At 40.2% G+C, this 19113-nt stretch overlaps 1 protein-coding gene across 1 annotated transcript in view; it reads right to left on the bottom strand.

Moving 5' to 3' along the window:
* Positions 1 to 19113, bottom strand: part of brinp2 (bone morphogenetic protein/retinoic acid inducible neural-specific 2) — a 220415-nt gene that overhangs the window by 79138 nt on the left and 122164 nt on the right. The window contains exon 6 of the mRNA XM_079819006.1: positions 11666 to 11902. Within this exon, the coding sequence (XP_079675132.1) occupies positions 11666 to 11902 (237 nt within the window). The remainder of the gene's footprint in view (positions 1 to 11665; positions 11903 to 19113) is intronic.

Below are 19113 nucleotides of genomic sequence, written 5' to 3'. Positions count from 1 at the left end.
TATTACAAGACAAGTGTGTTATGTTATCATACATTCAAAAGATTATTATTTTTTACCCCAATGAAGAGCAGAAATCAAAACCGTTGCCTGCAAAAACGAGAGTCAGAAAATGAGATGCGCATAGTAAACAGAAGATCAAATAATAATTTTTCCAAAATGGTTAGTAGCTATTTGCATGGCTTTTGCAAGTCAAATGAAACTGATTTTATGTATTTTTATTTCAGGTAAAAATCCTGAAACACTGAAATGACATTTTGATGATAAAAATAATCAAGCTGCTATTCTGCTTTAGAAAACAAATGGCTTGACATCTCAAACATCCCATTAGAATCTGAACTGTTAAACGTACTTAGTTAATGGCAGCAGAACAACATAAATGAAGGACATGCTATGCATAATTCATTTTCTAAATCCACAGCAATTATTCCCCCAAGCAACATGCAAATATTAAATAAGAAACTGGCATTTTCGGCATTTGCGAATATGCGATAGGTCGACCTACGCTGAGTTGTTTATTGGCTTCTTTAGCGAAAGTGAAGCACTTGTGGGATTTGCTGGGGAGAAGTATCATGTTTATGACAGTAGTACAGTTTTGTATAATCCCTTCTTAGACTAACCAGCGCTGTTGCTGGGCGAATCCATTCATTCTGCTAGCTGATTTAACCCGGAGTGAATGGACACATAAAATCTTGCAAATGCTGGAGAACTCAGGATATGGCGTTCTTTAATCTTTAAAAACAGCATCCCTACACATGGCATGCTAATCTACCTCTGATATACTCAGTTATGAGGTAATGAGAAGCCATTTACAACCTGCATTAAGTTAATCAAATGTCCAATGGGAAATGTGTTTATTAAGTGTGCTACATTTGACATGCAATACAAACAGTAAATCATATTATAGCTTACATTTGCCAAAATTGTCCATTAAGAAATGTAGGAAGCATTTTTAAATGTCGAATGGGAGACATAAGGATATATCAAAATATGTGTGTTGAGTGTAATCCCTTTATACAACCTCTGGTTAGTAAGTGGGTGCCATTTATTGAACAAAAAAAAATCAATTCACTGAAAAAAGACCTTCATTTGTTGTTTATTGCAATCTGTCACATTCAAACTGCAAAAACACCTTATCTAAGTACAAGCGCTGGGGGCTTTAGCAACTAATTGAGCCCATGAATGGACAAAACCCCAGTGAAATGTCCATTGGCAGACTCTGATGAGGATAAACATGTTGCCAGGTTGATTGTTGGTGGTACCATGTATCAAATAACACCATGTAACTTCGAGCCAGTTTTTAATTAACATAATGGAACAGTTCAGCTAATCAAGCTGTGAATTGAAGGATGAGGAACACAGTTGTTTTACTCCGCCAGACCCTTTGACTCTTAAATACTGAGCTAAACATGATCAATCAGGGAACTGTTAACCTTTTGCTCCAACTCTAAACGCTTAGTAGCCTACTATTGAGATAATACTGGTGTTTTTTGAAGGTAGACATTTTAATTAAGAGTCAAAACCAATTTAAGTCATAAAGAAAAAATTGAAATTCACTCAGAAATATATATCACAGCAGGGAAGAAAAACTACCGCAACATCTGTTTCATGCCGACTTTAACCCTCTCGAATCGGCGGTCGCGCCGGCGCGATCTGCTCTCTTTTTTTCTTATCAGTGCCCAAGAGACTCAAATAACTCTGTCGTTTTTTATCATTCAGGAAAGTGTTATACATCATTATAATCTGTTAAGTTTCTTTTTTTTTGTGTACAGTCACAATAAAAACAAAATGTTTTGCTTTTTGCAAAATAAAGAAATCAAACACGATGCGCGATCTCTCTCAAAGACGTTCATTCAGATAGTCTTCAGAAAATGAGCTCTAGCTTAGTGAATACTTGTCTCACAAACATGAGACATATGTCTAAAGAAACGTTGAAATGTCAGGTTTTAAACAATGTAAACCAAATCGAAAACAAATATTCTGTGTTTATGTAATATGGTTGAAAAGCGATAGATGTCAGTCACCCACGAGCCACTTCATTATCCGCTAATGCGACCACGCCCACACTGTAAAAAATTATTGTGATTTTAACGGTATTTTACTGCAAAAATGCTACGGTGAAAAACAGTTAATTGGTTGACAGAAAGTTTCCGTACTATATACGGTGAATAACTGTAATAGATCTAACCTTACATTTCATTAAAATACCATTAAATTTACAGTTTTTGGAAGTGAAAAAGAACAAGTCATTGTGTAATTTACAGTGAAAACCCGTAAATTGACATTCCCAGAATTCCCTGTGTGACACTTCGCATTTGATGTATTTTCATTGCAATAACTATGTTTCTTCTTTGTTTTTTCTAATCAGTTGTGTACATTAGGGTTTTATGTTACATCTGATGTAGTTAAATTAATGTTTATTGCATTTTTTAAATTTCACGTGTGTTACCATGATGGTGTTTAGTGTTTGTGTGAATCACACTGAGCACCTTCTATATATTAGTATTGTTCTCTTAAAAGCTGCTTGAGATGATCTCCACTGTGATTGGTGGTTGTCCGTATATATCAAAGGTAATGTTACTGCCGTTTTTTTTAATGGTAAAGTTCTGGCAACCACAGCTGCCGTTTTTTTACCGTAAATTTTACGGGGATTTTTTTTACAGTGCACGGATCGCACGCTCTTTTGAGATTCAAATACTGAGGCGATCCAGAGACGCCCATCAACTCATACAAACACATCTAGTGAAGTGCTGTAACGTTACTTCAGCTACATCGTTTTGAGACGCGTTGAGCAATAATTTCAATTCAATTCAAATTTATTTGTATAGCGCTTTTCACAATACACATTGTTTCAAGCAGCTTTACAGAAAGTGCATTTCATAAATGTACATTGAAAAATAATCCTGGATATATTCTCCTCATGAAAAGCTGTTCATTTCGAAGAGCAAAGGACTCTGCCGCTGATTGTAAGGTCCGTTTATTCTGTTAGCATCTGTGAATATTAAATGCAAAAAGAACATTTAAATATAAATCCTGTTGCAACATTAAATGTCATACACGCAAGACTGTTTAGACAATATTTATTTGGCTTGTTTTGGACAGATTATAATGTGTTTATTGTAAAATAGCCTAGTGTCACATCAATAAAGCTTGTATTCACAAATGTCTGCTCATATGCTATAAATATAGTACCAGTCAAATGTATTTTGCTTCATATTGATGTTTAAATAATATAGCCTAATGGAATTTTTTTTATTTAATATCAAAGTTTGTCAGAAATTATTCTGGGGGATAGTTCACCCAAAAATTAAAATCTGTCATCATTTACTCGCCCTAAAGTTGTTCCAAACCTTTATGCGTTTCTTTCTTCTGCTGAACACAAAATAATATATTTTGAATAAAACATAATTCACAAACAGTTGATGGATTGACTTCCATAACATGGAAAAAAATGGGGTCCATCAACTGTTTGGTTACCGACATTCTTCAAAATATCTTATTTTGTGTTCAGCAGAAGAAAGAAATGCATAAAGGTTTGGAACAACTTGAGAGTGAGAAATGGTGATAGAATACATTTTTGGGAGAAATATACCCTCTATGAATATAACATGCCCATCATAAATGAGCGTTCCCACTCTATATGCTCATGAGGTCAGCCTAATTTAATGTAATGTACCAAGAACGTGACGTAAACATGACAGTCCATCAATTGTTATCGAAATAATGCATTTAAATATGGATTACAAGCCTTACAGGGATACTTGACTTGACAGATTAATCAAAGCTTGCATGATTAAATGTTATGTATGTTTTGATTTTTGCATGCTTTGATGTATACGCACACATTAATATACAGCTGTTGCATGGGGTATTTTTATCATTAAGCAGTGCTCTAATATTGAAGCGGCAGTCTTATGCTTTGATATATAGTTTGCAGTAGATGTAAATAAATGTAAACAAACAGACTGGGGATCATGGGAGCCAACAGGGATGACGCTACAATCCTTTTGTGGTTTAGAAAGCCATCCAATAAGAAATATCGCCTAAGAAACGGTCAACGCGTGGTGCTTTCGAACAAGTTGAACTAAATGCACTGAGGCGCAGATTGTGAGGGAAGATAATTTCACATCCCCAAGTATCTCTGTTTGTATTGGTGTGTGTGGGTGGGACTGTGTATATCTGTCCTTTTTTAAGATGCAGTGTAGGAGGCTGTAAGACCAATGGAGTTGTTTTTCTTCCTTTTGTTCTTCAATTGTTTTGTTTTTTTAGATTCCAATTGGTTTGATGGTTTGTTATTGAGTGAACTGAAATTCATACATTTTAAGTGTCACTTAAGCTGCGTTTCCACAGCAGGAACTGTCCCTAGGGACTAGGGACTTTAGGGTGGTACTCGCAGGGTCTAAATGAAGTTCCCGGTATAAATTTCCCCCTCAAAATGGCCCTGCTCGCGAGGTAGTACTTGCTGATTAGTTGAGCTCACGCTGCATTTTATTTCAACCTAAAAGTCAGTTGCGGTGCGTGCAGTAAGAGTCGTTTACTATCCGAATCAACGATGGAGTTTAAAAAATACGACCAATGGACCGACGACGAGGTTCAGGCTTTATTAACCCTCTGGGGCTCTTCGGTCATTTCTGACCCGAATAAAAAAAACCAAAAAAACATTTGAAATCGTAGCTTCATTGGAATGGTCCGAAACTTGGTGACTTTATTGGTACTTGGTATATGAACACCCAAAAAAATTGGGGACAGGATTTGAAAAGTCTAAGTGGTCGTAAAAAAAATAGCCACACTCAGGATCTTCGGGTCAAAAATGACCCCCATAGGAAATTAATGAGAAATTGGCAAAAATATGAAAATACAGAGTTTTTTTGTGCATACAATATACAAATCAGCCAGGATGCAGAAAAAAGGACTCAACAGTGAAGGGGTGAATCTCTAAAACATCAGACAAAAAAACTCACACACACACACAATTAGCTTTTGGAATGGCACGCGTTAATTTGTGTGTGCGTGTGTTTTTGTGTGTATAAGTGTGTGTGTGTGTGTGTGTGAGTTTTTTTGTCTGATGTTTTAGAGATTCACCCCTTCACTGTTGAGTCCTTTTTTTCTGCATCCTGGCTGATTTGTAGATTGTATGCACAAACAAACTAATTTCCCATTAATTTCCTATGGGGGTCATTTTTGACCCGAAGGTCCTGAGTGTGACTATTTTTTTTTACGACTATTTAGACTTTTCAAATCCTGTCCCCAATTTTTTTGGGTGTTCATATACCAAGTACCAATGAAGGCACCAAGTTTCGGACCATTCCGACGAAGCTACGATTTAATTATTTTTTTAATAAAACGCAAGATCCACTATAGTGGTAAAAATGTGCTATTGCGTGATAAAAAGGCTCAATGTGTCCACCGGATGGCTAAGATCTCATTAAAAAAATTGCTTTCATGAGGCCTAGGCTTGACTCTAAAATGAAATATATACATTTTTTATTATATTCAATGGGAAAAAATGGGTCATAATTATTGCATAAATATTAATTATAAATCATAAAATGATCTCAAAACACCAAAAAAGAAAATAAAAAATATTATTGAACAAAAATATAGTTCATTGATTTTACTCAAATCTTTTTTTATCTTAATCCTGCCCTCCGGGTCATTTTTGACCCAACGGTCCTGAGTGTGACCCATAAATGAAGAACCCCAGAGGGTTAAGTGTATTTGCGGAAGACGAAATCCAGTGGGCTCTGGAAAGTCACGTGCAGTTCTACGCCACCGGACTAATCTTCACGGTACTTTAGACCGCGATGGAAATGCAGACAGCAACAGGTCTGGGGGGGAAAAGTTCCTGGGACAAATTGTTAGGATACAGGTAATTTCGGTGGAAACTGGGTTTTAGGTGTCTAAATACTAGGGCTGTAGTCAAGTCCACCTTTGTCGAGTCCAAGACCAGGACCAGTCCAAGAGTCCAAATGAGACAGTCAAGAAAAAATGAAACCTCTTCAAGACCATGCACTTAACTATTGATAATTTATGTGATGCGAGAGACAGCACATCTTCTAGTCTAAGATATTAATTTTGCATTATGTTTGTAATGATCAAAATGCATGTGTAGAGTAACACTGGATCAAATTAGGCATTGTACTTTAGGTATAGCAATTCCACTAAGTGAAGTTCCTAAACGTAATTTAGGGAGGAGCGAGCCAGAATATATAAGCAGCTGCTTACCTCTCCTCAGTCTCCTCACACCATCTCCCAAAACTCTCATCTTAGGTACCTTACCCTACACAATCATATCCTATATTTAGTCACTGTGGGTCTCAGAGCTCGAGTAGAAGCGGCTTCATCGAACCCTCATCAGTGGACAGCAAGACATATAAGTTTAACCTAATATTTTAAGATTATATGGGCAAACAAACTTAAAAGTAATATAGAGTAAAATAGAGCAGCAATATTAAAGTTTACAGCATATATATATTGTCTTTTAGACCAACTAGAACATTTGGCGAGACCAATGACCAAGTCCAAGTGCAAATACCAACGAATCCAGGACAATAGATAAACTTCTCGAGTGCGAACTTGCAAACTTGATATCATGGTGCCTGACTGAAGTTAAACTGTCATACACTCTTGTTTTGGTGCAGTTTTCCCCGCCAATATTTTTAATATTGTTTATCAGAATCCTGCATGACAAATCAGTTTTCCATTCTAAATCTGAACGAATGTTCTTTCTCGCTCCTGACAATAGGGGCTGGATAAATAAAACCCTTACGCTGTAGCTATGCTATGGTCAAAGAGCCCTTTCCCCAAGCCTAGCACTTCACCTGCTGAAAGGAGATATGCGTTCTTATGAGTGCAGCGCCACAGTTAAAGGGATTTGAGCTGCTTTCATTAATGCTCCATCACTGAGCAGGAGAAGCTTTTAGAGCCAGCTAAGGTTTATCTCTCTGATTGAATCATTCTTTGAATGTGGAAACACTCGGCTAGGAGAAAAACCTGAGGTGCCATCTTTCCATGCTTTTCTCTCTCCGGCTCTCTGTACCTTGGGTTTGCTCTCTCTCTCTCTCTCACACACACACACACACACACTATACCAGCATTATTCAAACCGTAGATTTTATCAGTCCGGTCTTCTCGCAACCAGAGCAATAAAACAGACAAACCCTCCCCTTTGTCGGTTTCGGTTTCTACTCCAAGGTGCAAATATATCATAGTCAGTGAACTTTAAAGAACTCTGAATTAAACCCAATCGTGGGTCCCATTTATCAAAGGAGTCCACAGTTCATTATTGACTTGCAGGCCCTTGCAGGGCTTTTAGAAACAAATTGACCAATAACACCCACCGGTCTTTCAAGTATAATACACCACATAGCGACTCTAAAAACTAAAAAAGTATCTGCATGCTAAATATTAAATTGAGTTTTAATAATGCTATTTTAATAATGAATATAACACAAGAACTTTATATATAGAAATGCACAGCCTTGCTCAAACGTTTCACAGAATCTGTGAAAATGTGAATGAGGGATCATACAAAATGCATGTTACTTTTTATTTAGTACTGTCCTGTATAAAATATTTTACATAAAAGATGTTTACATATAGTCCACAAGACAAAAATAGCTGAATTTATAGAAATGTACCCTTGATTCTTAATCCTGTGTGTCATTCCCTGATGATCCACGGCTGTGTGTGTGTGTGTGTGTGTGTGTGTGTGTGTGTGTGTGTGTGTGTGTGTGTGTGTTGTTCCCTGTTGATCCATGGCTGTTTGTGTGTTTTAGTTGTTCTTGAGTCTCTTGTTTGTCTTGAGCAGTTTAACTGCTCAAGGTTTTTCGAAAAATCCTCCAGGTCCTGCAAATTCTTCAGTTTTCCAGCATCTTTTGCATATTTGAACCCTCTCCAGCAGGGACTGTATGATTTTGAGATCTATATTTTCACACTGAGGACAATTGACAGAAAGGTTCAAACATTCACTGATTCTCCAGAAGAAAACCCCATGCACTAAGAGCTGAGGGTCACATTTATTTCATTTAGTACTGCCCTTCAAAAGCAACAAAAGATGTTTCCCGGAAGACAAATTAAGTTCAATTTACCTTGATCTTCAAATTCAAAAAGTGTTCACCCCCGGCTCTTAATGCGTCGTGTATTGAGCAAGACTGTATATATAGGCTTTTAGTGTGAAACACATTGAAATACAAACACTACTGTTCACATGTTTTGAGCCATTGAGATTTTTCTAAAAATTATTTTTAAGGAAACATCTTGTGCTCAGCAAGCCTGTATTTATTTGATCAAAAGTACCTATATTGTGAAATATTATTACAATTTAGTTTTCTATTTGAATATATTTTAAAATGTATTTTATTCCTGAATTTTCAGCATCAGTACTCCAGTCTTCAGTGTCACATGATCCTTCAGAAATCATTCTCATTTGCTGATCAAAAATAGCCTAGAAATCTAGACGCACCCTAGCGCCAGGGTCATCTAGCAACCCTCCATTGGCTTGAGAGCTTGAAAAAAACAAACTCTAGTCAGGCCAATCACATCGTGTATAGAGTCGGTGGGTGGGCTTAACATAATGACGGCAGAGTTCGACGGCTCCCTGTGAATTCCCTTTCGAATCGGCTTTGGCTGCGACTCTGGAAGACTTGGAGTTAAAAACGGCAACAGTCGTTGGGCACCATTACCATAGCATCTGTTGGCTTACAGGAATCTCTCCATCAAACTTTTCCACAACACACCATACATGGAACCAGTGGCGTAGGCAGAAAGTTGATGATGGGTGGGCCTCCAATAGTGTGGGTGGGCCAGAATAATTTGCATTACCCCTTACTTTGGAAGAAAAATCCAAAAATCTGACTGAAACATAGCAAAATAGCTATAAGTATTCTGTATATGTTGGACCTTTTATTATCGATTGTCTTACATCTGACAGTAATTTTGAGCTAATTTAAAGCTTCAGTGTGTCCTCGCGCAGGTTTTTGCGTTTAATATTCACAGATTACAGAGTAAACACAGCGGTGGAATCCGGTGCTTTTAGAAATGAACAGCTTTCCATTGAGAATTATTCCAGGATTATTAAACGTGTCTCAAAACGATGTAGTTGAAGTAGGAATGCAGTACTTGATGTGTTTGTTTGAGTTGATGTGTGTGTGGGCGTTGACTCTTGAGCCTCAATATTTGAATATTTGATTAGTGGGCGTGGTCGCATTAGTGTATAATGAGCCGCTCAGGAACGACTGACATCTCTCTGCTTTCAACCTGATTACATAAACACAGAATATTTGTTTTTGATTTGGTTTACATTGTTTAAAACCTGACATTTCAGCGTTTCTTTAGACATATGTCTCATGTTTGTGAGACAAGTATTCACTAAGCTGGAAATCAAAAAGAAACTTAACAGAGTATAATGATGTTTAACACTTGCCTGAATGATAAAAACCGACAGTTATGTGAGTCTCTTTTGCACTGATAAGAAAGCGCCGACTCGAGAGGGTTAATATAGTCAACTTCTACATGTTGATGCCTTCTCAAGCCCCTGTACGAGCTGTGTTTGTGATGTTTGAGCGCTGACGTGTGGAAGGACCATTTGCAAAGTTGCTTTAAAACTCTGCTAGTGCTACAAGTGTCACAGAAACTAAATATTGTAAGCATTGCTCCGTGCGATCAATCAGGTGTGTGAGGCTGCAACGTGAAAAAAAGAAAAAGAAAACAAAAACAAAGCAGGAGAAAGATCCAACCCGAGTCCTGATAACTATATCCCAAAAAGAAATCACAATGTCCTGTATCGACAACCTGCCATTAATAAACATGCTCACAAATATTACATACAAATATTGCATAGCCATGCCACGGCGGGCCAGACTAAAAACCTACCCATAGCTTACCTTGAATGGCTGATGTCTCTTCTAAACAAGTCGTGGTTGGCTGGGTTTTGAATTGAAGATGTTGATAATATCACTTATCAGTTAGTTCACTTTCAAACGACAGAAGTGTTATGGTGTCCTGTCATCTTTGTCAAGACGTGTTTCTTTCTTAAATGTGTCATAAATGGCAGTTTAACCATCTTTTTAATAACAAAAAAGGCGCTGCTAGTTGGATTCGAATCCGAATATTGCCGCGAAGAAGAACATGACATTACTACTGGCGTGACCTAACTGAAGAGACTAATTAGCATATTTGTTTTATTAATATTAGAATAAAGTTCTAATGCATGAAAAAATAAATCTCACACTCTAAAAAATGCTGGGTTAAAAATAACCCAAGTTGGGTTGAAAATGGACTAACCCAGCAATTGGGTTGTTTTAACCCAGCATTAGCGGTTGGGTTACATTTTTGCTTAAAACAACCCACTTGCTGGGTTAAAAAAAAACAATCGCTGGGTTGAAACAACCCATTTGCTGGGTTAGTCCATTTTCAACCCAACTTGGGTTACTTTTAACCCAGCATTTTTTAGAGTACATTTAAAATAATTATTGAAGAATTGTTAAACATTAGAAAATACACTAAAAAAAATGCTTGTTTAAAAATAACCCAAGTTGGGTTGAAAATGGACTAACCCAGTAATTGGGTTGTTTTAACCCAGCATTTGGGTTGTTTTAACCCAGCGGTTGGGTTAAATGTTTGCTTAAACCAACCCAATCGCTGGGTTAAAACAACCCAATTGCTGGGTTAGTCCATTTTCAACCCAACTTGGGTTATTTTTAACCCAGCATTTTTTAGAGTCTAGTATTATTTAAAATTATTTAAATGTATTTACCTGGATCTGACAGGATGGGCAATGCCACCCGTAGCTATAGCTCTAAAAAATGCTGGGTTAAAAATAACCCAAGTTGGGTTGAAAATGGACTAACCCAGCAATTGGGTTGTTTTAAACAAAATCAATTGCCGGGTTAGTCCATTTTCAACCCAACTTGGGTTATTTTTAACCCAGCATTTTTTAGAGTGTACGCTAGTGAACACTCAATATATATATATTGACCCCAAACTTTTAAATAGTTGTGTACATTTTTAAGTGTCCAAATACTTTCTGGAGCTGCGGTTGTTGTTCTTCACCCATCGACTGCTTGTCTGACATCGAATTGAATAACAGTGACTTTTTTAATATATTCAGTCGGTAGGGGTTGTTGTTGTGTCTTGAACTTAACATTTAGCAGATGCTCTTCATCTAAAGCGGCGTACAGTACACTAATCGCAGAGACAATCCCCCAGGTGCACCTTTAGGTTAAGTGCTTTGCCTTTGGACACAATGGTAACAGAGCAGGATTGTTTTCTCATTAACTCTTGGACACCGGGGATTGTACCCCAGCCCTTGTGTTTGAAGCACAGATCCTTCACCATTACGCCACTGCCCATTTCTACTGCATTATCAATGTAAGTGTAATTAAAAGATACTTTGCTGGAGCTGTGGCGCAGTGGTAGTCTCTTTTCAGTTCTGATGTGCTTTTCGGAGTATACATGGACAAATTGCATCTGTTTGCAGTGAACTCAAAGAGCTGCTGAGGGAATATGACAGTATATCAATCATTTGTCAAGCTTGAGATATACCAATGAGATATACCTGTCATTTAAAACCTGAGAAGTTCCACTCTCCCATAATCCAGTGAAGACGTGAAAAGTGTGTGTGGAAAGGTGTCGCAACCCCAGAGATGTTAACACTAGATGAACCTACCTGACTCCATGAAGTCGTTGTTGAGGTTGACCCAGGACTCTTTGCTCTTCCGCAGACTCTCCTCCATAGCTTTGATGTCTGCAAAAGGGCAGTTACAATCGGGGAACTTGGTGGAGCAGCGGCACCAGCAGTCGTTGTTGCGGCAGAGTAGCTCGCCCTCTGAGTTACACGCCACATAACTGAGCGCGGCCTCCACAAAGCGATTCCGCAGAAACTCGGGAAGCACATCTTGCAGACCTGTGCGTGTGGGAAAAGAGAGACATATCTGTTTACTGTCATGTTAGACTCTGGAAATTTGATTCCAGGACCAGATAAGAGAATTTGTAAGCTACACAACACTGTTTTTCGGCTGCTAGGTTGGTAAACAAGTTCAGAATGGTGTTTGGATTTGTTATAGTCTTACACACCTCAAATCACAACTAGGTCTGGCATTCCCGTATGGACACACACACGCACACAAAAATCAATTCCTGAGTTATATGACACCACTATGAACCCCCCCTTCATCTGTCCTCTGGCTATCCTCTCATCTCTCCTCGCCCCATCTGTCTTTCCACCCACTTAACTCTTAAAGTAACATGTTTTCTTTTATCATATTCCAGTCTCCACTTAGAATAATACAATGCAGTTGCATGAGGTGGCATGGCAAATGTGTGTATTCCACGTCCAATCGATATTTTTCACTTTACCTTACACCATCAACAAGCAACTATATACAGTATACACCGATCAGGCATAACATTATGACAGGTGAAGTGAATCTCTTCATCTCCTGTTAGTGGGTGGGATATATTAGGCAGCAAGTGAACATTTTGTCCTCAGAGTTGATGTGTTAGAAGCAGGAAAAATGGGCAAACAAAAGGGTTTGAGCGAGTTTGACAAGGGCCAGATTGTGACGGCTAGAAGACTGGGTCAGAGCATCTCCAAAACTGCAGCTCTTGTGGGGTGTTCCCGGTCTGCAGTGGTCAGTCTCTATCAAAAGTGCTCAGAGGAAGGACCAGTGGAGAACCGGCCACAGGGTCATGGAGGACCAGTGGAGAACCGGCCACAGGGTCATGAAGGACCAGTGGAGAACCGGCCACAGGGTCATGAAGGACCAGTGGAGAACCGGCCACAGGGTCATGGAGGACCAGTGGAGAACCGGCCACAGGGTCATGAAGGACCAGTGGAGAACCGGCCACAGGGTCATGGAGGACCAGTGGAGAACCGGCCACAGGGTCATGAAGGACCAGTGGAGAACCGGCCACAGGGTCATGGAGGACCAGTGGAGAACCGGCCACAGGGTCATGAAGGGCCAGTGGAGAACCGGCCACAGGGTCATGAAGGACCAGTGGAGAACCGGCCACAGGGTCATGAAGGACCAGTGGAGAACCGGCCACAGGGTCATGAAGGACCAGTGGAGAACCGGCCACAGGGTCATGAAGGACCAGTGGAGAACCGGCCACAGGGTCATGAAGGACCAGTGGAGAACCGGCCACAGGGTCATGAAGGACCAGTGGAGAACCGGCCACAGGGTCATGAAGGACCAGTGGAGAACCGGCCACAGGGTCATGAAGGACCAGTGGAGAACCGGCCACAGGGTCATGAAGGACCAGTGGAGAACCGGCCACAGGGTCATGAAGGACCAGTGGAGAACCGGCCACAGGGTCATGAAGGACCAGTGGAGAACCGGCCACAGGGTCATGAAGGACCAGTGGAGAACCAGCCACAGGGTCATGAAGGACCAGTGGAGAACCGGCCACAGGGTCATGAAGGACCAGTGGAGAACCGGCCACAGAGTCATAAAGGACCAGTGGAGAACCGGCCACAGGGTCATGAAGGACCAGTGGAGAACCGGCCACAGAGTCATGAAGGACCAGTGGAGAACCGGCCACAGAGTCATAAAGGACCAGTGGAGAACCGGCCACAGGGTCATGAAGGACCAGTGGAGAACCGGCCACAGGGTCATGGAGGACCAGTGGAGAACCGGCCACAGGGTCATGAAGGACCAGTGGAGAACCGGCCACAGAGTCATAAAGGACCAGTGGAGAACCGGCCACAGGGTCATGGAGGACCAGTGGAGAACCGGCCACAGGGTCATGAAGGACCAGTGGAGAACCGGCCACAGGGTCATGAAGGACCAGTGGAGAACCGGCCACAGAGTCATAAAGGACCAGTGGAGAACCGGCCACAGGGTCATGAAGGACCAGTGGAGAACCGGCCACAGGGTCATGGAGGACCAGTGGAGAACCGGCCACAGAGTCATGAAGGACCAGTGGAGAACCGGCCACAGAGTCATAAAGGACCAGTGGAGAACCGGCCACAGAGTCATGAAGGACCAGTGGAGAACCGGCCACAGGGTCATGAAGGACCAGTGGAGAACCGGCCACAGAGTCATAAAGGACCAGTGGAGAACCGGCCACAGGGTCATGGAGGACCAGTGGAGAACCGGCCACAGGGTCATGAAGGACCAGTGGAGAACCGGCCACAGGGTCATGAAGGACCAGTGGAGAACCGGCCACAGGGTCATGAAGGACCAGTGGAGAACCGGCCACAGGGTCATGAAGGACCAGTGGAGAACCGGCCACAGGGTCATGAAGGACCAGTGGAGAACCGGCCACAGGATCATGGGCAGCCAAGGCTCACCTTGGGTCCTCCATCATGTGGATGTGACTTTGACACGTCCCACCTACCTAAGCATTGTTGAGCCCATGTCCAGCCTTTCATGGAGAAGGTTTTCCCTGTGGCTGTGGCTCTTTCAGCAGATAATGCGCCGCCACAAAGCACAAATGCTTCAGGAATGGTTTGAGGAGCACAACAAGAGTTTGAGGTGTTGACTTGATCTCAATCCAATCGAGCATCTGTGGGATGAGCTGAACAAGCAAGTCCGATCCATGGAGGCCCCACCTCACAACTTACAGGACTTAAAGGATCTGCTGCTAACATCTGGGTGCCAGATACCACAGCACACCTTCTAGTGGAGTCCATGCCTCGACGGGTCAGCAAAAGGGGGACCAACACAATATTAGGTCATAATGTTATGCCTGATCGGTGTATATAACAGCAACGTATCCTTAATAGTCTCATATTTTTACATTGTTTAAAAAAAAAGTTTAACAAAGACAAACAGATCCACTGCATGAGCATCACAGGTCCATATTTAATTTAAAGATAACAACAGACTAACTCACAGATCATCATTTCAGAGTTCTGGCTGCAGTGTAATTTTAAGTGCATTTTAATTCAAACTTGACTAAGTATTGATCCAGATGTCCAGTGAACATGATTATCACTTTCACTGGTTTTTCTAATATTTTAAATAATCTTTTCAAAACGCCTGCCTCCTCAGTCAAAATAATACCGCAATGACGGCATATCTGTCAGTCCATTATTTCCTATTGTTTAACAGCCGTGATTTGTCTCAGCGATGCAGGACAGCTGAGTTGGGAAACAGAGAGCATGTAAAGTGGGTCAGAGATACAGGCGGCCTGACTGCTCTAACAGCAGCAGTGATGGGAGTCCTATTTGGGACGGAGAGGTCTGCTATGTCAGCGCAGTAATGGGGTAATGGGATGAATAAAGACCAACAATCACCGTGGCAAGGTCATTCGGCTGTAAACCTCTGTCATGAACTGCAGGCTCGCTGCAGACAGGGAATCAATGCGGCTATTGCGGGATTCTCCTGCCCGATTAGATATTTTGATAGCAGGCAATGGAAGAATTGACATTTGCCCGGGAAACTAATTATTGATTTTTTGAGCGATTTGGGACAAGCGGGAACAAGATGGTACAATTGTAAACAGGGTCTGGAATTAATTGTTTGCCACACTTGCCAAAGGCAGGTGCATTTGTAGGAAAATTTGCATTTTAATAGCATAGTCAATGCTATTTTTATTTATTTATTTATATTATATGTATCTTATATGTGACCCTGGAGCACAAAACCAGTCGTGCGTGACAATAGCCAACAATACATTGTATGGGTCAAAATTATCCATTTTTCTTTTATGCCAAAAATCATTAGGATATTAAGATCATGTTCCATGAAGATATTTTGTAAATATCCTACCATACATATATAACAAAAATTGTAATATGCATTGCTAAGGAATTCATTTGGACAACTTTAAAGGTGATTTTCTCAATATTTTGAGAAAGATTTTTCCCTCCTAACAAACCATACATCAATGAAAAGCTTTGTATTCAGCTTTCTGATTTTGTAAAAAATGTACCTTTATGACTGGTTTTGTGGTCCAGGGTCACATATATTGTAATATGTTCACTACCACTACTATTATGGGTGCAGTAAAACAAATTACATTACAATTGATTATTTATGATTACATTATTACAATTTAATATAACTGTTTTCCATTTGAATATATTTTAAAATGCAATTCATTCCTGTGATGGCAAAGCTGAGTTTTCAGCATAATTACAGGTGATCCTTTAGAAATCATTCTAATATGCTGATTTAGTGCTCAAATTTTTTTTTTTTGTTAATTATTATAAACAAGTTATAAAACCAGCTGTGCCACTTAATACTTTTGTAGAAACCATGTTAGATTGTTTTGATGAATGGAAAGTTCAAAAGAAACCACTTTGATTTTAAATAATAGATTTTTTTGTAACAATGCTAAAGTCTTTACCTTCACTTTTGATCAATTTAGTTTAATCTTTTCTGAATAAAGGTATTAATTTCTGTCCCCCCAAAGAAGGAGAGAACCTATTTATTTAATTTTGATGGTTAATAACATGCAGAGAAATCGATGAAGATATTTTGGAGAGCAGAACTCCTCTCTTCATTTTGATAGATCTGATCTCCAAAGGCCTTCTCATCAATACTCACCTTATGAAATCATTCAGCGCTGAATATATTATAGCTATTCTACCACATAAGTGAAAGATTCAGATTTCACAGCCCAGCTGTGGGTGCTGAACACCTGCTAATTATATTATGTGCGAAAACGCTCTTCACAGCTCCACCAGGTCTGACATCCTTCAAGAAAGAATCAATGCATTCTGGCTTCATTTTCAGCCTTTTTAAATTCCCTTCCCAGTGTGAATATTTATGATGTTTTCCTCAGTATTTATCCGTCAGATTGTGGAAAAACAAGAGACATAATTAGATGCAGTCTTCGTCTTAAGCTTTGGCTTCTGCCGGGTACAGAGCCAACAGTGTGGGGAGTCTTACAAAAGAGACTGACTTGGATGGCTTTCCTACCGGAGACAGCTAAATAGCTGCTCTTGTGCCCCCTCCTCCAGAGTCTCAGCCTTTTAAAAAGAACCAGAGGAACGTGCTTTTCCCCTGTGGATTATTTCAGTCATCTATGGAAATGACAGCTTGATGTCCTAATTTGAAGGGGTCTAAATTCTGCTCTCTGAAAGGACGGCGTTTTGATTGCCAAATACCCTGGGAAGCCCCGAAAAAAGTAAATGAAAGAATGCAGAAAGGGACGTACACAAAGAAGAACTCAAAGCTGTAACCATGTCTTGAACATTGGGGGGGACTATTTTATTTTATTTTTATAAAGCATAAAGAAACAGAACAGTGAACGAAATTCTAGTTGGGAAATAATCATTTTGGGACCATTTGCAAGTACACTCAAAAAAATGCTGGGTTTAAAACAACCCAAGTTGGATTGAAAATGGACTAACCCAGCAGTTGGGTCAAATGTTTACAACCCAAACTCTGGGTTAAAACAACCCATTCACTGCGTTAAAACAACCCAATTGCTGGGTAAAACAACCCAAATGCGGGTTAAATCAACCCAATTGCTGGGTAAAACAACCCAAACGCTGGGTTAAAACAACCCATTCATTGCGTTAAAACAACCCAAATGCTGGGTTAAAACAACCCATTCACTGCGTTAAAACAACCCAAACGCTGGGTTAAAACAACCCAATTGCTGGGTTAAAACAACCCATTCACTGCGTTAATCAACCCAACCGCTTGGTTAAAACAACCCATTCACTGCGTTAAAACAACCCAAATGCTGGGTAAAACAACCCATTCGCTGCGTTAAAACAACCCAAACGCTGGGTTAAAACAACCCAATTGCTGGGTAAAACAACCCAAACGCTGGGTTAAAACAACCCAATTGCTGGGTTAAAACAACCCATTCACTGCGTTAATCAACCCAACCGCTTGGTTAAAACAACCCATTCACTGCGTTAAAACAACCCAAACGCTGGGTTAAAACAACCCAAACGCTGGGTTAAAACAACCCATTCGCTGCGTTAAAACAACCCAAACGCTGGGTTAAAACAACCCAATTGCTGGGTTAAAACAACCCATTCACTGCGTTAATCAACCCAACCGCTTGGTTAAAACAACCCATTCACTGCGTTAAAACAACCCAAATGCTGGGTAAAACAACCCATTCACTGCGTTAAAACAACCCATTCGCTGTGTTAAAACAACCCAAACGCTGGGTTAAAACAACCCAATTGCTGGGTAAAACAACCCAAACGCTGGGTTAAAACAACCCATTCATTGCGTTAAAACAACCCAAATGCTGGGTTAAAACAACCCATTCACTGCGTTAAAACAACCCAAACGCTGGGTTAAAACAACCCATTCGCTGCGTTAAAACAACCCAAGCGCTTGGTTAAAACAACCCAATTGCTGGGTAAAACAACCCAAACGCTGGGTTAAAACAACCCATTCACTGCGTTAAAACAACCCAAACGCTGGGTTAAAACAACCCATTCGCTGCGTTAAAACAACCCAAGCGCTTGGTTAAAACAACCCAATTGCTGGGTAAAACAACCCAAACGCTGGGTTAAAACAACCCATTCACTGCGTTAAAACAACCCAAACGCTGGGTTAAAACAACCCAATTGCTGGGTAAAACAACCCAAACGCTGGGTTAAAACAACCCATTCACTGCGTTAAAACAACCCAAGCGCTTGGTTAAAAAAACAATTCACTGCGTTAAAACAACCCAAACGCAGGGTTAAAACAACCCAATTGCTGGGTTTGTCCATTTTCAAACAAACTTGGGCTGTTTTTAACCCAGCACTTTTTAGAGTGTAATATTTGCATTGATTTGCATCAAATATATTTTTCGTCTCGAGATTATTTCCGTAAGTAAATATAAATACATAGATCTGAGGTTAACATTTGAGTTCCTTAGTGGTCTGGTCATTTTTTAAACCGTGTGGAAGGTTACAGGTTCTAATCCGCCCTCATATAGTTTTTATTCTTCATTAAAATCAAAGATGTTCAATGATTGTACATTAAGAGCATGGACACGTTTGTGTGTATTTTGTTTCTGTGATTTCACCGGAAAGAAAGGCGTTAAGCGATAGATTGAAACGCTCGTCTGTGTGAAGACTGTGAACGAGCCAAAAGAGAACATAAACCCCGCCTACTTAGATTTGATTGGCCATCTCATTCGTTTTGACATTGACGAGCGCCGTTAGACCTGAGCCAGACCAGGCTAAAATTGTAACTAAAGGGTAAT

This window comes from Gobio gobio, assembly GCF_949357685.1.
Source record: "Gobio gobio genome assembly, chromosome: 6".
NCBI lineage: Eukaryota > Metazoa > Chordata > Actinopteri > Cypriniformes > Gobionidae > Gobio > Gobio gobio.
This window is presented reverse-complemented; position numbering and strand designations above follow the sequence as displayed.